At 36.1% G+C, this 26,075-nt stretch overlaps 2 protein-coding genes and 1 pseudogene across 3 annotated transcripts; 2 read left to right on the top strand and 1 right to left on the bottom strand.

Moving 5' to 3' along the window:
* Window positions 1–460: 460 nt before the first annotated feature.
* On the top strand, window positions 461–3,894 carry LOC103339013 (putative glycosyltransferase At5g03795; annotated as a pseudogene). The gene is made up of 3 exons (XR_016122532.1): window positions 461–919; window positions 1,671–2,238; window positions 3,276–3,894. The product of XR_016122532.1 is annotated as a putative glycosyltransferase At5g03795 (transcript).
* Window positions 3,895–6,081: 2,187 nt separating this feature from the next.
* EDA30 (O-fucosyltransferase family protein) lies at window positions 6,082–15,225 on the top strand. Its single transcript, XM_008242282.2, is given in 12 exon segments — window positions 6,082–6,583; window positions 6,693–6,932; window positions 7,032–7,116; window positions 7,541–7,611; window positions 7,690–7,778; window positions 7,886–8,129; window positions 8,835–8,947; window positions 10,980–11,070; window positions 11,553–11,681; window positions 12,967–13,520; window positions 14,332–14,630; window positions 14,633–15,225. Coding segments are annotated over 11 exon segments (1,986 nt in total). The 5' UTR covers window positions 6,082–6,583; window positions 6,693–6,764; the 3' UTR covers window positions 14,776–15,225.
* Window positions 15,226–15,855: 630 nt separating this feature from the next.
* Window positions 15,856–19,222, bottom strand: LOC103339011 (uncharacterized). The gene is made up of 2 exons (XM_008242281.3): window positions 19,064–19,222; window positions 15,856–17,670 (listed from the first exon to the last, which is right to left on the bottom strand). The coding sequence occupies exon 2, from the start codon at window positions 17,619–17,621 to the stop codon at window positions 16,200–16,202; it is 1,422 nt and encodes a 473-aa protein (XP_008240503.2). The 5' UTR covers window positions 17,622–17,670; window positions 19,064–19,222; the 3' UTR covers window positions 15,856–16,199.
* Between the last annotated feature and the right edge of the window lie 6,853 nt (window positions 19,223–26,075).

Raw genomic sequence — 26,075 nt, 5'->3', positions numbered from 1 at the left:
AAATTGACAGACTTTAACAATAGGACCATCTTGATACAAAAATAAAAGAGTTGAAGGACGGTTCAAATAAAAATTTTAGTTGGTGGACCAAAATGATACTACAACAATAGTTGGGGGACTATTGTGATCAATAACCCTTTTAGAGGAGGATACTCACCTAAAAATACGGTTTTATCCTCGATTTCACGAAATAATACATGACTTTGTGGATGGGAATCTTGTACAAAATAAAAAGTTTAATGACTTTTGAAATGAAAATTTTAGTTGATGGACCAAAATGATATTGGAGCAATAGTTGAGGGACCATTTAGGTCATTAACCCAAAAATATAAACTTATCCAGAAGAAGTCAACAACCGTTTTGGCAAATGAAAAACCCAAACTAGTATTTAACCCAAATTTTCTAAATAGGAATAGGATTTTTCAATGTTTCTTTACCAATTTAATAATTTATTTCAAAGAAAATGGAAATGAAACAGGTCTTTTTCTCACTCTCTCTCTCTCTCTTTCTCTCTCTCATTCATCTCTATGTGTCCGTCCGTCTGGGACAGTTTGAGACGAGTCCATCTCTGTTCCAATGGCGTATTCTTCACTGGTGTTGTACTATTTGTCTCAGCGGCGTGTTCCAGGCCGCTCATTTAGACATTTTTTCTTCATACCCACAAGCTTAGCTCTCGTAACCTCTCTCCTCATTCTCTTTTACATTTCCACAACCTCCAATCTCTTCAGTCATCATCACCCCAACCCAAAAACACCACTTCAAATCAATTCTTCTTCTTCTTCATCTACCTTTTCTTTCACAATTCTACGTCACAAAACTTCCTCCACACCCTTTGCAATTGAAGCTCCTTTGACAGAGGATGGTGGTGGTCAGAGAATTGAGAGTCAACGCTCACTAGGACCTCAACTGGGTTCAGATGGTATGTCAATCTTGAATCTTTGCTTCTGGGACTTGCTAATTATGCTAATTGTTTTTATATGTTTGATGGGTTATCGTTATATTCATATGCAGACTTCACTTTTGGACAAAACCAAGAAAATTCATTTTCTTATTTGGCAATTGGCATTGTAACGGTAATTATAAGCTTGTGATTTGGGCAAAGAAACTTTAATAATAATAAAAAGTATAGGCTTGAAGAATTTACCAATTGAATACAGCATGAACAGCGCCAAAGAATGATTAGCAAAAAATGACATGCTTTAAGAAAATCCTGGAGTCGATAGTTTTGTCTTTCATCTAACCAGGACACAGGATCATGGACTTGTCCTACTTCTATTGCATAAGGTCTTGTACAGTTACACAACTAAGTACCCTTAGCATTGAATTGATACATTGCTTCTTTCCACAAAAATTTTTAATACATGCAGTCTGCTCGGTGGTTACAGCACAATCTACTAATGCATTTGATGGTTCTCGGATTATATATCATAAGTTGAATCTAATTAGGAGGTTGGAAAGATTTTAGCGGATCCATGTGAAGATGTCCAATTAAAAGATATTTGTCCTTGCTATTGATTGTTGGATGTGGGACTTCTCAAAGGTGTTCACCTGAATATGTTAACAAAAACAACTTTTGGCATGGGTGGGTGAGTGGCAGGTTAGAGAAAGTTTCTGTTAACTTTCATGTTTTTAATTTCAGTATCTGGAAACCGTTCGTTTTTATGGTCCAGGAAATCATGTCAATAACAACGAGGTGTTCCATGATAGACATATCTTTCTGGAAGACTATAAAGAAATGAAAAGGAGCTTTAAGATATATGTTTATCCTCACAGGCAAGATGATTCCTTTGCAAATGCACTTTTGCCTGTGGATTCTGAACCTGGGGGTAATTATGCAAGTGAAAGTTTCTTCAAGAAGGTCCTTATGAAAAGTCATTTCATCACAAATGATCCAACCAAGGCAGATCTTTTCTTTCTGCCTTTCTCAATTGCAAGGTTGCGACATGACCCTAGAGTTGGTGTGGGAGGTATCCAAGATTTTATAAGAGATTACATATTCAATGTTAGTCAGAAGTACCAATATTGGAACCGGACAGGTGGAGCAGATCACTTTTATGTTGCTTGTCATTCTATTGGGCGGTCAGCCATGGAAAAAGCAAGTGAAGTGAAATTTAATGCCATTCAAGTTGTGTGCTCTTCAAGCTACTTCCTTCCTGGTTACATACCACACAAGGATGCATGTCTGCCACAAATATGGCCGAGAAAAGAAGAGCCACATGACCTTCTTTCATCAAATAGGTGGATATACTTTCGTCCATTGCTATTTCTCTTTTGTTAAAGCATGTTCTTATATTTTCCATAGTTAATATTAGATTTTGGAGAAGCAAGCATGAAAAAGTGATTCTTTTTTCTTCTTTTCTTAATATTGCTTTTTGGTGTTGCATTTTTTAATATGATCAGTCAAGACCTTCATCAAAAGTGAGTTTTTCCTTGCATCCTTTTGAGTCTCCTTGATATCTACTGATGTGTGGGTAGCAGTTCTCTCAGATTGGTGGGTTGCACTCATCTTGCAGTAATAAATGCAATGTTCTCTTTATAAATTTATTTTGGTAGTTTCTATCAGCTGGGCTGTTTCCTTTTCAAAATATGCTGCTGAATTATAGCTCATAGAAGATAGTTGGTAATATGATAGATAGTTGGTATGAACCACAAGGTTAAATATACGTATGTTCAACTATGTGCACTATTCTGATTGCGCCTGTACCCCTCTTTCATCGTTTCTTCACCCTTTGGGTTTTGGGCCTGCATGATGATGATGAGGTGATGCAGAGGAAGTCAGAGTGTTTTGGTTGAATTATATCATTTCTTATGTCTAAGAAAATAAATTTCTAATCGAGGCCAGGTTTGTAAAACTACAATGTAAATGTTCTCTTCTTTTTCTTGGAAACTGATGTTTACTTGTGCCAGGCATTTGAGTATACCTTTGTGGCTTTGCATAATGTTAAATTCCTAGATCATACACTTGTGAACATTTTTGGTTCCCGATAGCTGATGGGAATCATGTTAACTGGATATAGCAGCGTAAAATTATGACATAGGAAGAAAAGACTTTGAGTGAACAGAATTGCTGTATCATTGACCTTCTCTGGGTGAAAATTTGAAAGTATGCTCATCTTTTCCTTTTGCCTCCAAAAGGAAGTGTTTGATAGAATACAATTTAACATTTAATGAATAGCGCATTTGTAACTTTAAGCATGTTTTGGAAATATGTTGCTTGATCTCTACATGAACTGGAACTCATTTTTCTTCCTTTGATAAAAAAAACAAACGTGCAGAACAAAACTTGCGTTCTTTGCTGGAGGAATTAACTCCCCAGTACGGGAAAAGCTTCTTCAAGTGTGGAGAAATGACTCTGAGATTTTTGCACACTTTGGTCGGCTTACCACACCTTATGCGGATGAGCTGCTTGGTAGCAAGTTCTGCCTCCATGTTAAAGGCTTTGAAGTGAATACAGCTCGTATTGCAGATTCATTATATTATGGTTGTGTCCCGGTGATAATTGCCAACTACTATGATTTACCATTCGCAGACATACTAAACTGGAAGAGCTTCTCAGTGATTGTTGCCACTCTAGATATCCCATTGCTTAAGAAAATCCTTAAAGGGATCAGCTCTGAGGAATATACGTGGTTACAAAGCAATGTGTTGAAGGTGCGCAAACATTTCCAATGGCATCTTTCTCCTATTGATTATGATGCTTTTTACATGGTTATGTACGAGTTGTGGCTACGACGAAGTTTTTTGACAGTTACCTCAAGTAATTTTTGAAAATTCTAAATCAGCAAATCATTTTACATGATTCTGTCCATTTCAATTGGATTTCTTCATGTATATATTTCTTTTATAGTTATATTCTTTTATAGTAAACGTAGCTTACAAGCTTAAACCTCAAAATCTGGCTTTGTTCTGATTTGTAATTTTCTGAGGCCATGTTTTGATTTGTAATCACTTCCAATAAATAAGAAAAAACTATAGAGATTTTTTATAAATGCCTCTAGCTTAAAATTTCTTCCTTCCTCTTTTCTATCCTTCTTTGAACAGAAGAAAATGACAATCTTTTAAAAAGGAACTTAAAACTCAGAAGCTTTCACTGTCCCGCTTACCTATGGAACATAAAATGGGGACTCTGAGAAACTACTTCACAAGAGCTGTTGGATTAATTCAATGGTACACGTTTTATTAACTCAAAGCCTTAACTAGGGCTTAGTATTTCAAACCGTGAACCAAGCAAATCGGTCGAATCCCTGACCTCCAACATTGAATTATAACACCTCACCACTAGAGTGGCAAGTGTTGTGTTATAATTTACATAGAAATACATCGGCAACATCAAACACACAAGGTTTATCTCCAACAGCCACATAAGGTTTACGGATGGTAAAAATCCCCAATGGGTCGGGTCTCCGACCCTAATGGGAGGATATTTCAGGCAAAATCGGGGGTGGTAGGATCCCTAAATTTTAAAATTCCCCTGTTAGTGACAGGCCAAGAATGATATTGTTATCCTCATCTCTGAATCAGAATTTCACCCTAAGTTGACTTGACTTGAAAAATTGCTATAATTGGCTCCTCCAAAAATTCTAGAACAATTACACAAGTATCTTCAAGGTCTTAACTTCGCTTTCCAACTGGCTTTGCACACAAATTCCACCAAAAAGTCCTACGTCTATTGAAACCCAATTAAGTGCTCTGGAAGTTGAAATGAAGAAAATAAAGCAAAAGTCATTTTTTACAACAAATTATCCTTAAAAAAAGAGCATATAAATGAATATATTTATGAACCTATCCAAGTTCCTCTCAATTCACTCAAATTTTAACCAAGAGATGCAAAAAATTTAAAAACTCTATCGTGCTTGTAGTGTATAAGAAGAGCTTGAGCTTGTGTTTTACATTTAGATGGCTTGAGTGAATTGAAATCTCTCCACATGAGGGGCACTTGGTCAAAACAACGGAATTTGGACGAATTTGACAAAAATTGAAACGTGTCCTTAAATTGCGTAGAAGTGAAACTATAAGGATAAATTTAACAAAATTGAAACTATGTGGACCAAAGTGGTAAAACCAACAAACTATAATGACCAAAACTAAATTTTCTCCTTTTTTGAATAGTAAAAAAATCATTGTAGGCCCCTGTAGTTTACCACTTAGGTCCTTGTAGTTCGAATGTGATCAATTTTGTCCATGTAGTTTGAATTCCAAGCAATTTAAAGACAATCTCCAATTTTCTGTCAAATTACTTTAATTTTTGTACACATAGAGGACATTTTGGTCCAATCTTAAAGCCCCTCCACAACCACCCCAACAACCACCTTCTCTCATCCTTTCTCCCTTCCCAAACAAACCTCCTCCTTTCCTGACCAAATCTCCTCCTCTAGACCCAACCCGCTCAACACCCTATAGCCACAACCAAATCACCCACACAACCACCTTCTCCCCTCCCTCTTCCCCCAATATTTTGCTCCCCTCTTCCACAATCACCTTTCCCCATCTCTCAATTATCAAACTCCAACCCTTATTCTATGCATTGCCTAAAACCTTTCCTCATGAACCCAAATTCCCAAAATCAAAAGCTAGAGATTAAGAGTAAAGAGTCGCACAATTTTTTATTATTCAAGATTGAAGGTGAAGGACTTCGAGACTTGAAAGCAAAAGAAAAGCTACCACAAGGGCTTATGGGGTGGTTGTGGGAGTGGTTGGGGAGAAGTTGCAAGATTGGACCAAAATACCCCTACACGTGAATATAATTAGGGTAATTTAACAGAAATTGGGGATTGTCCTTGAATTGCTTTGCGTTCACAATTATTGAGTCAAAATTGATCAAATTGATATTATGAAAATTTCAAGGACCTTAATGGTAATTGCAAGTAGCAAAATGGCTTTTGACCTTTGTAAATTAGCTGATGTAAACGTGTCATTTTGGAAGAATTTTCTAAAGTGTTTCCTAAGCAAGATCAGGAATAAAGAAAAGAACTTGGCAAAAAGAAAATAGCAAAAAAAGAAAAAAAAAATGTCATTTTAATTTATTTAAAGAAAAAAGAAGAAGAATGAAATAGAGAATCAAAGTAGCAAAGTTACTATTCATGTTAGGAAAGTAAAAGCAAACAAAACAAAACTCAAGATCTTCTAAAGAGTACAATCCGAGTACACTTCACCACAAAAGAAAAGAGAGAAAATTCCACAGCATACATATTTTACCTTCCCTCCAGATTCAAGGACAAGGTGCCACTGCCATACTCTCTCTATCCTCTTTCCGTTCCTTCCATTTTACCGGAAAAATCCCATCTTTCCTGAGAAATTCCTTCTTTCCAATACACTAAAACCCATATATTTCATAAAAACTTACTCTAGACACCAGATTTGATCTTCCTCCATCTGCTCGCTGTTTTTTTCCCCAGAAAATATTTTCATGATCGATTTTTTATTTGGATTTTAATCAGTTAATAGTCCCTGCTTCCAAGGTTCGTTGACTTTAATTATCATTATTTTAATTTTGCATATCTGGTATAATAGCCCAGATCAGTTGATTCGGAATTGGCATTTGTTTGGAATTAAAGAAGGATATGAAAGATTCCCAGCTACCAAAGTGAGCATTACATGGGCATTTCTTTATTAATTTATCCTCTTAGCTTTCTTGGTTAACTAATTTTGATTTTGTTATTATCTTTTCTTACATGGATGTTGATCTTGAGTAGGAATTCTACTTGAAATTGGATTTGGAATGTGATGTTATTGGGGAAGTCGAATTCTGTGTTTGATGAACCAAGATGGCATTCAAATCTAAGATAAAATGGGTTGCTCTGTTTGTCCTCGTTTTATCTTTTGCATCATTGCTTCGGCACCTCTCTATAGCTAAGTATTCCACTGTCGATTTAGTCCAGTATAGTGCATTGACTGCATTCCATAACGATTTCGATACCCTATCCGGGAGACAGGTGGGATTTGATTAATTTGTGTGTGTGTATGCAGGTGTTTTGAGTGTGTGTTTTGGGTTGTTTAATGATGGGTTTGTTTTCTTTGTTACAATCTGGCAGAGTATTCCTAATAAGAAGCTATGGGAACCTGTAAAGCCCTTGCAGTCTTTGCAGCCTTATGCCAACCCCAGGAGCAACTATCCTGGTGATGATTTTGCTCTTATTCTTCCATTTGTGTGTTTTCTCATTTATTTCGTTGCTGGGTTATCATAATCTTGTATGAAATAGTTTAAGAATTTGACAGTTAGGAGATAGGACCTAGATGACTTGTTTTTGCGACCAATTTTGGTATTTAAGTTGGAGGTGTCCATGAGACACTTACAATGGTAAATTGACAAATCGGTTACGTTGCATCCATGAAACAACACATTTTGTAGTCGCGATGCTTCTGTCACCTGTCCAAGATCTTGAGAACTGCAATAGTTAATCCTTTTCAACAAACTGATATCCTTGGCATTCTGACTTTTAATTGAATTCCATCTTTCTTTGTTCTTGCTTGTCACTGGAGGGTTTGCTGAGCTTCAACCGTTAATTTTTAAGCTGATTGATTACTTTTATTTTCTTTACAGTTCCAAATGAACAGAGCAATGGCTTCATTTATGCGAAAATATTTGGTGGATTTTCAAAGATAAGATCTACGGTACGATTTGTCAAATGTGTCAAAGTAATTCCATGATAGTTTGCATATGGTGTTCATAAATCTTTGTTAATTTTCTAGATCTGTGATCTGGTCACCATATCCAGGCTTCTAAATGCTACTCTTGTCATTCCAGACATTCAAGAAAGTACTCGCTCAAAAGGCATCAGGTTCTTATTCTAGCTTGCTTAGTGTTTTTTTTCAAATGCCAATTTTCTGTAATAGTAGATCATATAGTTCATTTCTTCTTACCATTTTTTTGCTCTAACTTTGTCAGCCATCGTTTCAAGAGTTTTACATATCTCTACGACGAGGAGCAGTTTATTGCATCTCTTAAAAATGATGTAATCATTGTGAAGAGCCTGCCAGACAATTTGAAGGCAGCAAGGAAAAGGAATGAATACCCTTCTTTTAGACCCAAGAATTCAGCTTCTCCTAAATTTTATATTAAAGAAGTTCTACCAAAGTTAAAGAAAGCCAAGGTTATTGGCTTGGTTATTGCTGATGGTGGATGTCTGCAGGTAGTCATTGTTCTACTATTATTAATAATATACTTAGCTATTGAAAAAAAGTCATCTTCTTGAGGAAGCATACATGTTCTATTAACGTTGATAACCATGTATTCTTTTGTGCCCTAGAGCTGTCAACTATGAATATTTTTTGTGAAGAAAAAGAAATTCCAAAAAAATCAGTTACTATAACTACACTAGATCTGATGTTGATGTTCCACTACACTACTTTAAGATGAGGTGAGTAACAGAACAGGAAGGCCACAGGAGTTTTAGTTTATTTATTTTTGAATTGCCTCAGGAACTTAGTTAGCACTATTTTATTAGACTTTCGCTGCCCCTTGGATGATTACACTGTTTATAATCAATAATAACATGATTATTCTCTGTATTACCCTAGGTGCATTTAAAATATGTGTTCTGTAGTATATAAAAAAATTTATATGAAAAGGTGCCATCATGAGGATCTTAGCTCCATTAGTTGATACATGTGGGCATGATCTATCATTTTTACACTCTGTTGGCCTGATTGAAATTTCTCTTCCGCTTTGCTATTGGTCCAGAGAGACCATTCTTTTCTCTCATGATCATTGATATGGTTGTCAGTAGCCAGTGTCTTTTCCTTTCTTTTTTGCTTTATCGATTTCTGCATTCTCAGCTTGCATGCTTGACAATTGAGTTTTAAGTATTCTTGAAATAATAAAATCCTCTTTTCAGTCAATCCTTCCACCAGGCATGGCAGAGCTTCAAAGGCTTAGATGCAGGGTTGCTTTCCATGCACTTCAATTCAGGCCAGAAATTCAAATTCTTGGTCACCGTATGGTGGAGAGGTATGAATCTACCAACCCACTTTTTTTTTGGCTAAGATTTGTATCGATTGAGCGATATAGGTGTTTAGGGAACTTGATTGGTACAGACTGCTCTTAGACAATAAAATGAATTTTTTATTTGAAGGTTATGGGCGGGTTGGAATTACGCATAGTAACGGCTAGACTGGAGGGATAAGGTTATGGGATTAGGGAATTGAACCAGTACATGTTAGGTATGGCTTTCTGGCAAATAAGATATAAATATGCACGAAATATGAAAATTGAAAGTATAATCCTTGGTGGTTATGCCTGGGTTTTCTAGACAGGCAAAGTGAACGCATCATTGTCTTAAAGAGCTTCAAAGGCTGCCTGAAATTTTCTATAATAATTTTGTTAAAATCCTTTTGTTTTATATAAAATATTCAGACTTTCTACGATAATCCTTCAAAGTTTTGGCAGAAGTGTTGTAGGCTCCTGGCATTCGTGGTTCCGAATTAGTATAGTATTTCCTTTTGGGACTAAAAGACTTCAGAAAAGGAACATGTTTAAGTGAACAAGAGTGGCAGATGCTGGAAAATGTAGAAATAATCATAAAATAAAGGAGAAAGTTAGACGAACAAGTTTAAAACTACTTGAATCGCACTAGGAGCTAGAATCTCTCTTATTTGTGAAACAAGGCCTTTTAGCCTCTCTAGATTTTTGAATTAGTCACAAGAAGTAGATTTTTCTGTAAATACTATTCAACAAACCACAGACTTACATGCTTTATATGGATGTGTAACCCATGACTTTATCCTGCCACACATTACTTGAAGTCATAAGTTTTATTTTAACCTCTTATTTTAGTCTCCCAATGACTTATAGTATTCACAAGCATGAACATAATTAAATTTCCTGGTACATAAGACTCTTAGACTTAATTTAAGAATCTGGACCTCTAGACTTCTTGTGACTCTTCAACATTATGTTTTTACTGAAAAAAAATCAGCAAAATTATTCTGTGCCATACTAGGTCCTACTGCAACTTGATCCCACCAATTTACAGTACTGGGCTGAGGAATAAGTTTCTTCTTTGTTTGCTTATACACTTTCAAAGGGGTTCTCCCTGGTTCAACAAAATTTGGATCTGGCGAGTCAAGACTTTGGTGTTCCTCATAGAAATCTGAATTAAGCTGTTGCTTCTCTGATTATGCGTTCCAAGTACAAGCTTAAGGTGGTCGCTGTCTCCATTTGATTATATCCTCCATTACTGGTAGAAACGATCTGATCATGGGAGATGTTCTCTACATCATCATGATCTCTAGATGCTTTCAAATATTGTATGGTTGCCTCATCATACGATGTCCTTCGGGTCAGACATCGTGAAAATGGGAGCTAGAAAATTGACTGTAAGTTGAATTCGTTTGAGGGTATGAATTCAGTTGGAACACTATCCCAAGAGTATGTTCAAGACACTTCGAACAAGGCATACAGATCCTTATAAACTCAAGAATGACTACTGCTAACACATATTTTGGAGCTACCATAAGATATGAGACTTATGCCCATTTTCAATATTGAAGATATAACAAAATTTTCTAGAAAGCATGTATGCTCTCTGGAGACTAGTTCTCATGGTCAAACCTCATATAGAGCATATAAGTCTGCCATCCTTGTTCTAAACTAGTACATATATTCCTAACTTCTACTCTAGTGATTCTTATGTTTTGGTTATTTCTAAACTTTCTACCATCTGCCACTCATACTTTTAACCTGAACGAATTCATCTAATCCTTCCCTTGCTCTTCTACATCAAAACTACCAAAGACCACACACAAGGTTCTAATAACGCAGCTTGACCAATAATGATATTTGCATGGCATAATTTTACAGCTCATCTCCTGAACTTTCTAGTAAGTATTATGTACTGACTCCAAAAACAAGCAAAAAGCATGGGTAAAACTAAATATCTGGTAGTGTGGTTATATCCTTCGGGTAGTACTTAGACTAGAATTGCTCTAAGAACTATTTGCCTTCAGTTGATCAATGTTGGTTTTATACTATATTTCCATAGGTTACGTGCATGGGGCCAACCTTTTCTAGCATTTCATCCTGGTTTATTGAGAGAAACCTTGGCATATCATGGTTGCGCTGAACTTTTTCAGGTACGATGTTTAAGCCTGTCTATCTTTTATATTTGTGAGAAAATAAAAAAATTGTTGATCCACATGCTAATAGCTTAATATTTCGGGAATACTGGTAAATAAACTTTATCATGGTATCAGAGCAGGAGTTCAAATCCCTGCAATTGCTTCCACATGTTGGCCTTCAGTGATTGAAAGAGGTCCACATGTGAGGGGGTGTTCCAACTTAAACATAATTATTGTCCCACGTCCTACCAGCTTAAGCTGTCGGGTATAAAACTTTCCATATTTCTGCCTCTGAAGTCGAAGTTAGTGGTAAACAAATTGTTGTATTTTGTTCCTTGGTTAGATTTAATTCCAATATAAATTCTGTTTCAGAGCCCTCTACCCCTCCCTGCGGGTAAAAGTGATTCCACCTTAAAATAACTCCAAAATCTAAACAGCTTATTCATTCACTTTCATGGTTATCAAAGTTATCATGTTAACTTGGTAAATTTGTGTAGGATGTTCACACTGAACTCATACAATATCGAAGGGCACAAATGATTAAACGGGGCATTGTTCATGAGGAACTAAGCATAGACTCACACTTGCGTAGAGAAAATGGTTCATGCCCTCTGATGCCTGAAGAGGTAAGCTCAGTTCTAACTTTCATATCCAGTGTATGTTTATGTAAGCACTGTTGTATTGTGTAGTGGTGTTTCCTTTCCCTGGTTTTTCTTGATTTTTTTAATTTTTTTTACAGTCCCATAGGAATTCTTACATATTAGTAGTGAACTTCTTTGCTGATTGTGATTTTAAGTTTCTAGGCACCTAATTCGGAATTGATTTCAGGAGTTCAGCAAAAGCAGAACCTCAAGCATCCTTTCATCAATTCCATCCTTAATTTTAAATACTAATATCTGGAGTGAATTTGTATTTCCAAAAAGTTCTGCGTTATATGTTTGATAAGTAGAGAATGCAGGCCAAAAAACAAAAATAGAGGATGGAATGACTTTAGCACTAGTTAATTGAACCCTATCTTATTATAATTATAAAAAAATAAAAAAAAAAAAAAAAATATTTTTACTTGAAAAATTTTATTTTCGAAGGGGAAAATGATGGAATAGACAGTGAATAAGAATTAGAAATGATCCTTTTTAAAGATATCCACTTAAAATGTGAATTTTGGTCACTGTGATTCCTAGATTACCTAGTTGGCTGGCCCTAATTGGGTCATCACCTTCACAGAATGCCTTTTTTATTTTTTTATTATTATTTTTATAAATTTAAAAAAAGAAAAAGGAAAAATAGAAAAAAAATGTGTGGGGAAGAAATACAACTAGAGTTCGGGTTTGCTAATGAAATGCACTGTCTTCTTTCTACATTGTAAATAGTACTGAAAACAAACAAGGGTGTTCATAAATAACGCGGCCGACTTGAAAACAACCTTGCATATTTTCCTTTGTATAATTGTGAAAGCAACCTCAAGCCTGTATTTCTTGCCTTGATTAATAGAGAAGCCCAACTCCATACGTCTGTGAGCAAGCTTGTTACAAGGAAACATAGAATAAATTTGATATATATATATTTAAATATTACAATTTTGTATACATGCTATATAATGTGATCTTTTATTTGCTAAAGGTGCATCAATGAATCATCTTATAACTTATAAAGTGCAATGTAAGGACTTATTAATTGATAAATCAGCCTACTTAGTTAACTTGACTAAATCTACATTTGACGTCACTTATGTGTAAAGAATAAAGAATGATTCTTTTAGGTGTATGAGGAGGTATTTACTTATTACTATTAGGAACTGAAAAAAAATAGGGAAAGAAAGAAAAGCTCCCTGTGAAATAGGTATGAACCAAGTTTGAAGGTAAAATTTCTGCTGGTGCATTAGCTCATTTATTCTTATTGGAACTTTCACAGGTTGGAATTCTTCTTCGTGCAATGGGGTATCCTCCTAAAACAATTGTATATTTGGCTGGTTCTGAAACATTTGGGGGTCAACGTGTTCTGGTCCCTTTGCGTGCCATGTTTCCCAACTTAGTGGATCGCACTTCTTTGTGCAGCAATAAAGAATTGTTGGATATACTTGGACCTGAAACACCTCTTCCTCTAAATCCTTTTCAACCACCTCCAGCAAAAAGTGCGGCACAACTTAAAGAAGAATGGAAGAAGGCTGGTCCTAGGCCTCGGCCTCTTCCTCCACCTCCTGGTAGACCTATCTATCAACATGAAAAAGAAGGCTGGTATGGTTGGATTACTGAGACTGCCACCGAACCAGACCTTTCAGCTGTGGATCTAAGGATGCAAGCACATAGACTAATTTGGGATGCTCTTGACTATATTGTCTCCGTGGAAGCAGACACATTCTTTCCTGGCTTTAGTAACGATGGCAGTGGATGGCCGGATTTTTCAAGCTTGGTTATGGGACATCGTTTGTATGAGACTGCTTCTTCTAGAACATACCGACCAGACAGGTATGATTAGATGGACTTGAAAGTAATTTCATGAAGTGTGAATGACCCATTAAAATTGATTTAGTCAATGTTTCAAATGGCATATGAAGGATTTTGGGTTAATTTAGCTTAATTTATTCTACAATGCCCTAAGTTCATTTGAATCCTAAAAGGCCACTGGTGGTGGGTTTGGGTTGGTGGAGAAGGGAAAGAATGGTTTGATGGTGATTGGTTAATAGTATACTTCTATTCGTACATTTGAAGAATTTACTTCTTTATTTAGTTTTTTGATAGGTAATTGTGAGGATTTATTGAAAGTTGTTGGTTTGCATACATGGTTTTGGACCTCTTGTTTTTGTTTTTTTTAAAAGGATAATATGGTGAACACAAAATGTTTTTTCCTTTGCAATATCATGTACTACATGGGGCATATCTGCGTGCTCAATTGTGTGTATATTCATGCACACAGATGGACATATATTTGTCGGGGTGTGGGTCTGGGAAATACGTGCGACCTCATTAAAGCAATATATTGAAATATACGTGTTCGCTTCCGCTTTGAAGTGCTATATTAACTTTCTACTTTCTTGAATAGTTAGCTGATTCTCTTTAATAAAATAATAGTTTTCAGAGAGCCTGTGCTGATGTTTAACCATTTCCATAAGATTATTGGTTGCAAAAGGTTAAAAATTGTCTGCTTTTTACTTCTAGGAAGAGCTCTTGTTTAACAAATAATTCTTGTTTGTATGTAATAGAAAAAACAAGAATTTTATTTTTTGACTTTGTGTGATAAATATTCTCATTTGACTTTGTATGTGCTCTTTTCGAACAGGAAAGTTGTAGCAGAGCTTTTCAACATGACCAGGGGCAATGTATACCATCCCAAGCATAATTGGACACTCTCGGTGCAGGAACATCTTAAGAAAAGCTTGGGTGAGGAAGGCCTAATAAGGCAATCCCTTTTGTCGAAGCCAGGCGTATTCATTTCACACCCACTCCCCGAATGCTCTTGTAGAATATCTTCTGCTGAGGTTCCAGTTCATGTAAAAGGTAATGACGGACGAAGTGTGCATGGAGGCGAAGAAGAGTGCCCCAAGTGGATGCAGCATGGTCAGGAAGTTCCTTTGGAATCGGCGGGGAAGAGGATAAAGTGGAGGACAATGAATTGTCAGAGTACGGAAGTACTCTGGTTGAGCAACCAGAATCAATTGACAGTGACAGAACTAATACAAGTCTAGTCTTTGATCAGGATGATGAAATGGACCCAAATGACTAAAATTGGATTTCCATATGATACAAGTTCTTTTTACTGTAAGGCGGCATTCAGTTTCCATCATTTTCTTCTGAAATGGAAAAGTTTTGGAGGTAGAGTAATACTAAGGTTTGATTCCCGGTTCCAACTTTGCCATTTGGAGAGGTATAGGTATTCAAACATATTCTTTGGGTCGATTCTTGGGTTTACTATAACAACAGGAGTTATTTGTGTAGCTTACTGCGAAATGAGGATCGGGTAAGATCAATGAACTTGGGGTAAGCTGATCAGAGTTTGTACACCTTTTTAGCCATATTGAAGCTTTTCAACCATAGGACTACATGTTAGATAAGCCACCTGTGTAATATTTATTCTTTCTTTTTTAATATAGAGAACAAATGACAAGTACCTGGATGATTCACTGCGGATCTTTTGTTAAATTTTTATTGGAAATTGATTCTTTTGTTGGTTTCATTTCCTGTCAAAATGAGCTTTGCTTTGACAGCAAGTCACAATGGTTTGTTCATACGCGGTTGAAGTTGGATGCCGCATTTCAGTGGAATCTTGGTTGTTTCTCCTTTTTCACGGGCATGAATTACTTTGAAGCTTTATGTTGTTTTGTAGTGAATAGTGGTGCAGCATCTCCATGGTTAAGTGATCAAGCTTTGGAAATTTACGGATGAGCTTCTATGTTGATATTTGGTACTTGCACAAATATTTACCCAATAAAGAATATTGACAGCTCAAAATTTCGAGCACGTCTTCAACTAGAGCTAGTTATCTTTAACAGCACAAAGTTGAAGCACTCGCATGTAAAAAGGTAAAAATACAAATCGGAGTAACTGCATGATTCCTTAGAAGAAACAAAATTAAATCCAACTTTAATTTCATAAAGGAAGTTCCGAGAGAGTCCTAAATAATTGTTTAAACAAACCAAAACTCGCAGTAACTTAAACCACGTATCTGTCATCGCATTGTTGTTAATTGTTACTCATGCAAACTTGCTTGCTACAGCTTACCATTATTTGCAGTACCCTAACAAACACTCACCAGAATGGGAGGTTGTTGTAATCTTAGTTTCATACAAACATTAGCTTCCACATGTAAATAAAACATAACAGATTAGTTTTATTCATTACTGTTTACACGCTTTATTCACACAACATATAGATAAAACATAGATTGCAAAGCATGGACCACGGAGAGCTGAAATGCACTACCACAGAGGTTTTATGCTGCATCAGTAGCCGCCAGTGCCGCATCTGTGGGCTTCTCAGCAAGAGTGAGACTTTCACCTTCAGCTTCTTTTATCTACCTCATGATGTCTAACTTTGTTTCAGATTAGTTTTATTCATTACTATTAACACCCTTTATTCACACAACATATAAATAAAACATAGATTGCAAAGTATGGACATGGAGAGATGAAATGCACTACCACAGAGGTTTTATACTGCATCAGTGGCCACCAGTGCCGCATCTGTGGGCTTCTCAGCAAGAGTGAGACTTTCACCTTCAGCTTCTTTTATCTGCCTCGTGATGTCTAATTTTGTTTCACGAAGGGCTTCTATTTTGCCATTAATCTTCTCTAGCTTCTGTTTCAACTTTCCAACATCCTTGGACTTGTCCTTCTTATCAACTTTTCTTTTCTTCTCGCCCTTCTCCTTTTTATCTTTGTCTTTCTTCTCTTTACCTTCCTTTACTTCATCTTTCTGGCTGTGTTCCTCCATTTCACCCTCTGATTCCTTGACATGTTCTTCTATTTCAATCTCCCTAGAAGTAACTTCAACCTTGGTCTTTTCCTCATCCTCTACATTATTGTGTTTCTCCTTTCTCTCCTTCTTGTCTATTTTCTCTTCTTTTTTCTCGTCCTTCTTCTTCTCATTCCCATCATCATCACCCTTGTGTTTCTTCTTTTTATCATCTTTGTCTTTCTTCTTCTTCCCTTCTTTTTTGCTGTCATTGTCTTTTTCCTCATCCTTTTTCTTCTCCTTCTCATCATCATCACCCTTGTGTTTCTTTTTTTTCTCCTCCACATCTTTCTGCTTCTTCCCTTCTTTTTTGTTGTCATCGTCTTTTTCCTCATCCTTTTTCTTCTCCTTCTCATCATCATCACCCTTGTGTTTCTTCTTTTTGTCCTCCACATCTTTCTTCTTCTCCCCTTCTTTTTTAATGTTATCAACCTTTTCCTCATCATTTTTCTTCTCTGTTCCATCATCATCATTCTCATGTCCCTTCCCTTTCTTCTCTTTCTTCTTCTTCTTATTCCCTTCTTTTTCCTCATCCACATTATCCACATCCTCTTTTTTATCTGTGTCCTTCCTTTTCTCTTCATCTTCTTTCACCTTGACCTTATCCTTCTTCGACTCTTTTTCATCCATATCTTTCTCTTTGTGTTTATAATCATCCTTGCCTTCAATCTCTTCTTCCCCTTCGTCTAAATCTTTACCCTTTTCCTTCTTCTCTTTTTTATTTTTCTTCTTTTTATCTTTTTCTTCCCCCTCTCTATCATCTTCTTTATCTTCTGAGCCTATAATATCTTTGTTCTTCTCCTTTTTCTTCTTCTTCTCTTCCTTGTCCTTCTTTTTATCCCCCTTGCTCTCTTTCTCTTCCTCGTCCTTCTCTTTGCCACTGTTGTTTTCTTTCTTCTTTTCCTTCTTGGTTATGTCTTTCTCCTTCTTCTTTGATTTCTCCTCATCCTTTTTATATTTTGGCTTCTCTTTTACCACTGACTTGGTCTTTAATTCAAGTTCCACCTCAGCCTTCTCCTTCTTTAAGTCACCTGGTTGTGCATCCTTGGTCTTGATCACTACATGGGATTCTTCCTTTTCAACCCTTTCTTCCCCTGTATGTTCAATTTTGTCTTCCATCTCCAGATTATATCCTAAAATTTTAAACGTAAAACTGTTTCCTCTGGACCTGAGATTACCCAAAACAAATGTAAATGTAAGACGAGTAATCTGAGAACAAATGCAGTAGAATATGAAAATCCTAATACTTGGTGAATTATAAAATCTCATAATTAACAAGAACAAGAAAAGCCATTGTGTTTGCCTAAATAAGAATAAATTGTTTAGGTTTAGAGCTCTGTAGTCAGCACATCACAGCCAATGCTTAAACAATTAGAAGATTACAATTATTTCATCTACATGTTTTACTATAAAAATGCAAGCTAATGAAACTTATATTCCTTTCTTCAATCCTCATGAAAAATCGACCCAAAGAGCCTTCCAAAGAGCTTATGGATGTGGGAAAAGGTTATGCATATCTTTTGTGGCAAGCAAAAACGAGACAAAGAGGCTATACACATGTACTAATTAAAATAAATATTTAAGCTTCAAAATATGCAGTTTTTAGTATATAGTTCCTAGAATATTACTATAGACTGACTATCAATTTTGGTGTGCAAAACTGACAACTTGAAAAGGTATGGAGGATGGATCTCAAGCAATGAAAAATTTCAAAGATGTGAAATTCGGTAGGACTGCAAGATTGGATTATAGACCATAGACCTCATTACATTCTGCTTTGTTGCACACACTAGTTCCTGAAAGTAAAAGTAAGGCGCTCCCCAGATAAAAGGGGATTCTTTCATCTACTATGATATGATTGGTTCTGAGGAAAAACTATCACTCTATCCAAGTTTGCTACAAGCAGGAATTTTGAGGCTTGTCTAGTCTACAAAATATCTTAGCAAAAGCATTAGAATCCCGTGGAAAGCCGTATTCGATGACAGTCGTATGTATGGCTTGGAGAGATTAATTTCAGTTGATTTTCTTTAAACATTAGGGGGTTTCTTCCAAATTGACTTTTATTTTTTATTTTCAACACAAAACACATTTTGATCACCTGAAACTTGACTGAAGGAAACCTTTTTGGTCCTTCACTGCTATATATTTTTCTAAACAACGGTTTGAGTACAGAATACGTAAAGTATTTTATAACTTTTCCTCTACATTCCCACTATACAAAGTAAGTAAATAATTTGATAAAATCAAACTAAACTGATAAAAGAAAGAAGAAGAAAAAGAAGCCATTTACAGATTCAAGAGAGAGACAGTGCACTTGAATAGTCAGGAATTAAGGATCTGTACTTACTCAACTATCTAATTGTGTGCTTACATTGTGAAACCAGTAAGTAAACAAACCAAGATGAATACAAAAATATAGGCAAAGCTTCTGCCTCGCATCAAGTAAAAGCAACAACAACAAAACTTCATTTCTCATTCACAATTCCAAAGACAAAGTAGCAGCAGATAGACCTATAGTGATTTGCAAGAAAAATTGGCAACAACTCCAATTCTGTGTGTACCTTAATTTGTGTTTCCTCAAAGGAAAAGAAGAACCCGATACAGATTGCTGTGTTGTGTTTGTATGTTACAGCGTGAGAGAGAGAGCGAGAGAGCCTGTGGTTTTGCAGGTTAGCTTAGAGTGTGAAAAGTGGTGTGACTATTTGTTCTGTATGTATATATAGCCTATTACGAATGAAGGCTGTTTGGGCATTGATTACTTCACAGGTAGCCACCTGTCAGTCTATTCGTCAACACGGAAAGGACCGAAATTTTACACGGACGGACCATAAACCTTTGCGTACGTATCCATGGTTGTCTTCAACTCCCTCCCTTCCACGTCGGTTCTTAATTCTCCAACACTTGCGACAGCTGCGACTTGACAAATATCACACTTCTGACGCGGTTTATTGGAAGTTTTATTTCATTATTTACTGTAGTCCCTTTGAAACTAAGTGATCCATTTTACTCTCCTACCTGACCAACCATTTTATTACCTACCCTCAACTTCATCCAAAAATCTATTAATTTTGATGACGTTACGTGAATATTTTGATAAATTTGCACAATTGAGCCAATCAAATTTGGCAACGTATCTGGCAAACTGGAGCCCACGTGTTGAATGTGGCTTTTGCTTTGCCTAATTTTGCCCCAAATTGGGGAGATGATGATGAAATTGGCCCTACTTGCGAGTAGTTATAATGTAGTACGAGATACACGCCACGTTGTATAACTTGTGTTGTGCTTTTTTACTGTGAAATTCATAATTAACCACACCATAATATAAACTACACTTGGATGGGAATAATATAAATAAGAAATAAAAATAGTGCACAAGAGATTGACAAGGTTTGGCAAAATCATGCCTACATCCCCGAATAGAGTACTTCACTATGAGAATACTAACAGTATAAGATACACTTTGAAAATACCTGCAGGATGACTCAAAATGCCTAGAGGAGGGTGAATAGGCCAATTTAAGATTCTAATCAAATAAATAAAAATAAACTTCGGTAGCAGGATTGATATGGCTTATCAATCCTGTAACGTCTTGGGCATAAAATAAAAGAACACGCAGAGAATTATTTTACGTGGTAAAACCCCACCTATGGGGAAAATCCACGGGACTCCTCAGTCCAATACAAATCCACTATAGAACGATGATTACAAGAAGTACTCACACACTTATCCTAGACACATTCTAGATAATGTTTACCGACTTCTTCGTAACTCAACTTCATCACGGGATGATCTTCGACACTCCTTATGTTGAACGCAATACTGGCCACGATTGCTTCAAGCTCACCGGAGGAAAACCGCCACCACGGTCTTGGTGCCCTCAACCGTATGAGTCACCGACGTGCATATGAATGCAATATGAATGATGAAAGGATTTGATAAATCACAAAGTAGACAAGGAACACTTGATGATTTATCTAAGAAAAATAAGAACTACAGCTTTCACAAAAACAGATTCAATATATTCAAAAACTCATGCGTTGAAAAAAGCTCATCATGAAAAGGAACAACAATCCTTTTTATTCAAAGCCGTTTCTCTACATGGAGAGAAACCCCACGTCACTACACTTCCAATGCAACTATAAGACCCATTCAACTAAGACTTCTAACCTGATGCAATATGAACACCCAATTAAGCTATTCAACTATGACTATTTGTTGTGAATCAATATGGGCACAAAATGAAGAACTTCAAAAACCATTGAGACCACTAATACTATATAATTCGTCAACTTATGCAAGGATTGTTATTCAAGATAACAATCTTTATCAAAGAGATCAAATAGGTATCAATGAAATGTCCTTTTCAAGTCAAGGATGAAAAATAGTATTTTAACTTAAATCAAAATAGAGTCCAACTAGGAAAGTAATCTCAAGAGATAAAATCTAATCCTATTAAAAATAAGATTAAGATAAAAATACTTTGAGTGAAAAAAACTCCAACTAGGAATCCTATAATGAATGCATGATTATGTCATGATTTACCTGAAGTCAAGTTTCTCATATCGGTCAAGTCATGCCTCGGATGTATGGGGTTGAATGAGTTGTGCCAAAACATCCAGTAAACAAGTCTAGGAAATGACAATACAAATTTCGTACTAACAATCTCCCCCTTTGGCATTTCCTAGACAAAACACCTATTACAACTCAAAAGAAATTACATGGGATTTAACAAATGAATTCTTATTCTAAGCTTGAAGCCCTGAATCCCTGCACATGATGAAACAACAAAACCAGTGAAGCATGTGGGAGAAGAAATGTAATTCAAAGCAGAATTACAACACAACTCCCCCTTAATTTCATAACACAATCTCTTCCCCTTAATTCCATAACACAATCTCTCCCCCTTTTTGTCAGGAAATCCAAAGGGCAAAGAATGAACATAATGGAGCAAATATAAGAGGGAAAGGAAAAAAATCAGATTGCATTCCCAACATATAAAGACATAGAGAATAACCAATAAAGCATGTAAGAGGCTTTATCTTGAAAACAAACAGAATTTTTTTTTTTTTTTGTTTTTTTGTTTTGTTTTTTTGTTTTGGGATAAGCGACAGGAAAATAGAGAACTAAAAAGAATAATGAGAAGTTGTTAAGAACCAAAACATACAAAAACAAAAGCAATACACTCAAGATAGAAAGCTCAAAACAATCAAGACATAAAACATACTGTAGATGCAGACCCAAAGTTCTCTTGAAAATATAATTATTTTCCATTCATAAACATGCCAAGTTTGTGAGTAAAGAATGAAAGAAGCAACAAACCCTTTGTTGTCTTGAACGCATGTGAAGCAAAGCATGTAAGGGACAAACACACGACAGCACACGAGACTCACAAACTCACAGAGAACAGTAGAGGCATACCACACATGGTGAAAGATAAAAAGGCATCAAATGAGTCTACCATCAAGGAGCAAATGTGTTAAATGAACTCTTTTTCAATTAAGCACAAAAAATATGTCCACACAAGACGAATCCCACCAAAGATTGCACAAACACTAAGTGCATAGTAAGTATAAGAAGATCAATTTATATATATATTTTTTAATACGAATTTAGTGGCTCACTTTATCTAGCTTTCGACATGATCCATGTAACGGATGGTCAATCAGTGTGCTTACGTCCGGATGACTGGAGGCAACTGGGTGATGAAGCACCCCTGGGGAAATACTGATCCGAATCATGAAGGCTCCAAAGATAAGCAAGGATAGCAAACCATCACAACCTGTTGACTCGAACCTCGACGTTGGTTAGACAAGAGGCCCGGTTACTGAGCAATGAGTGGTTGACACCCTTTTTTTTTTAAAATTATTATTTTATTTTTATTTTTATAAACAGATCAAGAACTTACGCACAGTAGTGTTATGGCAATCCAAAGAGAGACAAGTGCATGATAAGAGATATTCAAAGGACTTCAAGGAAAAGAGTGTGGTGTGCAAAATAAAAATAAATAGATGGATAGATCATTTAATGCAGTTTATAATGCACCAAGACAATGGAAACCTTTGTGTGAAGCTGAGAGTGTAAGTTCTTAATATAGTGCAATGTCAGAGCCCAATCTAAGATCAACAAATACGTTGACATTACAGGATTGATACACCTTAACAATCCTTGCACGAGCTGGACAGATTTATAAACACAGAAATTAATTGAAATATCATAAAACATGAAAGAGGCTTTGGCATGCAATAGACTCCAAATTAATCTAGAGCACATATACCTAAAGACTTTCTAAGAGTGTCAAATCAAGATTATCCAAGGGTTTTGCAGCAATACATTTAAGATCCAAACTTTCTAAAGCAACGGGTTCATGCACAACATTAGTGGAGGAAGACATACAATTATGATTTTCCTTTTCCTCCAAACTAACTTTGTCTTAGTTGACGGCAAACAATGAAAAGAAGATAGTTTGGATAAGCGGTTTACCTCTTTCATAAGATTTGAAATCTTATGTTGGATACTTACTTTTCCACCCATGCCATGAGAATTTGAACGAACAAATTCGTTTCGAAGCTTATTGCATCTCGGTCTTATGTGCCCACGAGTTCCACAAAAGTGACAAATTGGAATAAATTTCTTGACTTCATGAGAGGCAGAAGGTTCAATAGGTGAAGTGGATTTGACAAACTTTGTTTTAGACACAGCGGAAGACTTATTACTTGGTTCAAATCCCAAGCCTCGTTTGTCACCATCTCTTCGTCCCATGCTAATCATCTTGTCAATTTTTTCTGCACCAATGGTTAAAGAAACAATCCTTTCTTTTGAATTTTTAAGTTCAAGTTCAAGGGCTTTGTTGTCAGAAGTTAGAGAAGCAATTAATTTATTATGATCAGTCAATTTTTTCTGCAAAAACATCAATTTTTCGTTCATACCTGCACTTACCTTTTCGGAATCTGCATCAGGGGATTGAAACTCGTTTGCAATCCTGCAATTTTCCAGCTTCAGCACAGCAACTTCTTTGACGAGCTCACTATTTTGTTTACTGAGCTTCTGAGATGCAGCCAACAAATCATCATATTTGTTCATGATAAACTCAATATTTATACCTTTACAATCATCATCCTCACGTGATTCATCCAAGCTAACTGTGGTTATAAGTGCAACCGTCTTTTCATCATTCTCGCATTCCGATTCACTATCACTCCAAGTAGTATGCATTGCCTTATTCTTGCCATCCTTTTGTTTCTTTAAGGTGTTGGCACATTCCGAAGATATGTGTCCATAGCCTTCACATTCGAAACATTTGACCTTTTCTCTTGGATTCTTTCGTTCATTTAACTCATGCGAAATTTAGATCCACCATCAGATAGTTAACAAACCTATTTTTAGAATTTATACCTTTTGAATCTCGACTGTGGATCCTGATTCTTGAGAAAGTTCATGAATCGTCTTGTGAGAATCGTTAATTCCTCATCACTGCAATCTTCATTTGAATGCTCATCATCTTCTTCATTCACAACCTTGAACGCAACATTTTTGCTCTTTTTAAGAGGTAGATGTTTCATCTCATAGGTTTGTATGGACCCTATGAGTTCTTGAACTTTCAAGGTGTTCAAATCACGGATCTCTTCAATAGCCGTGATCTTTGGTTGAAACCGTTGAGGCAAGGATCTCAAAATCTTTTCACAACTCTATCTTCTGGAATTTTTTCACCTAAACCTGAACAAGCGCTCACAATTACACAAAGTTTAGCATAAAATTCAGAAAAAGTTTCATTCTCATCCATCATAAGTGTCTCAAACTGTCAAAGTGTGCATTTGAAGCTTGGCTCCCTTGACAGATCTGCTCCTTCATGAGTAACCTGCAAAATATCCCAAGCTTCCTTAGAAGTATCACAAGCACATATATATTCAAATTGATCGGAAGAGACAGCAGTAAATAAAGCATTTAACCCTTTTGATTATTAGTGCTGTGTGTGACTTCTGCAGTGGTCCACTCTTCTCTAGTTTTGAGGACTGTGGTTTCTTCATCTCCTTTTCCGATCGTCTTTGTGGGTTTAGGAAATCCATGAACCACTGTGCTCCATACACGTTCATCTAAGGACCAAAGAAACGACTTCATTTTGGCCTTCCAAGCGCCATAGTTGTTGCCATCGAAATATGGTGGATGTGCAATTGAGCCCGAGGCACGATCCATCCTAAGGTATGTTAGATCTTGCTGAGTATGTCCAGCAACCTGCTCTGATGCCAATTGAAAATACCTGCAGGATGACTCAAAATGCCTAGAGGAGGGTGAATAGGCCAATTTAAGATTCTAATCAAATAAATAAAAATAAACTTCGGTAGCAGGATTGATATGGCTTATCAATCCTGTAACGTGCTGGGCATAAAATAAAAGAACACGCAGAGAATTATTTTACGTGGTAAAACCCCACCTATGGGGAAAATCCACGGGACTCCTCAGTCCAATACAAATCCACTATAGAACGATGATTACAAGAAGTACTCACACACTTATCCTAGACACATTCTAGATAATGTTTACCGACTTCTTCGTAACTCAACTTCGTCACGGGATGATCTTCGACACTCCTTATGTTGAACACAATACTGGCCACGATTGCTTCAAGCTCACCGGAGGAAAACCGCCACCACGGTCTTGGTGCCCTCAACCGTATGAGTCACCGACGTGCATATGAATGCAATATGAATGATGAAAGGATTTGATAAATCACAAAGTAGACAAGGAACACTTGATGATTTATCTAAGAAAAATAAGAACTACAGCTTTCACAAAAACAGATTCAATATATTCAAAAACTCATGCGTTGAAAAAAGCTCATCATGAAAAGGAACAACAATCCTTTTTATTCAAAGCCAGTTTCTCTACATGGAGAGAAACCCCACGTCACTACACTTCCAATGCAACTATAAGACCCATTCAACTAAGACTTCTAACCTGATGCAATATGAACACCCAATTAAGCTATTCAACTATGACTATTTGTTGTGAATCAATATGGGCACAAAATGAAGAACTTCAAAACCATTGAGACCACTAATACTATATAATTCGTCAACTTATGCAAGGATTGTTATTCAAGATAACAATCTTTATCAAAGAGATCAAATAGGTATCAATGAAATGTCCTTTTCAAGTCAAGGATGAAAAATAGTATTTTAACTTAAATCAAATTAGAGTCCAACTAGGAAAGTAATCTCAAGAGATAAAATCTAATCCTATTAAAAATAAGATTAAGATAAAAATACTTTGAGTGAAAAAAACTCCAACTAGGAATCCTATAATGAATGCATGATTATGTCATGATTTACCTGAAGTCAAGTTTCTCATATCGGTCAAGTCATGCCTCGGATGTATGGGGTTGAATGAGTTGTGCCAAAACATCCAGTAAACAAGTCTAGGAAATGACAATACAAATTTCGTACTAACACACTTGAGTTAAATCAACATAACCCAAACCCGAAACCCTTGTACATGTAGAAACTGTATATTCAATTATTATATTTGAGATATTACAACCAATATTTATACACAAACTATAAGATATCTTCCTAGTGG

Source organism: Prunus mume, linkage group LG8 (genome assembly GCF_029339155.1).
Source record: "Prunus mume cultivar Tortuosa linkage group LG8, ASM2933915v1, whole genome shotgun sequence".
In the NCBI taxonomy this organism is placed as follows: domain Eukaryota; kingdom Viridiplantae; phylum Streptophyta; class Magnoliopsida; order Rosales; family Rosaceae; genus Prunus; species Prunus mume.
Note: the sequence above shows the minus strand (reverse complement) of the source record. Positions and strands in the feature narration are given on the sequence as shown.

What these genes read in the sequence shown, in the direction of transcription:
- LOC103339011 (XM_008242281.3), bottom strand. Translation starts at nt 17,621, where the DNA reads ATGGAAGACAAAATTGAACATACAGGGGAAGAAAGGGTTGAAAAGGAA.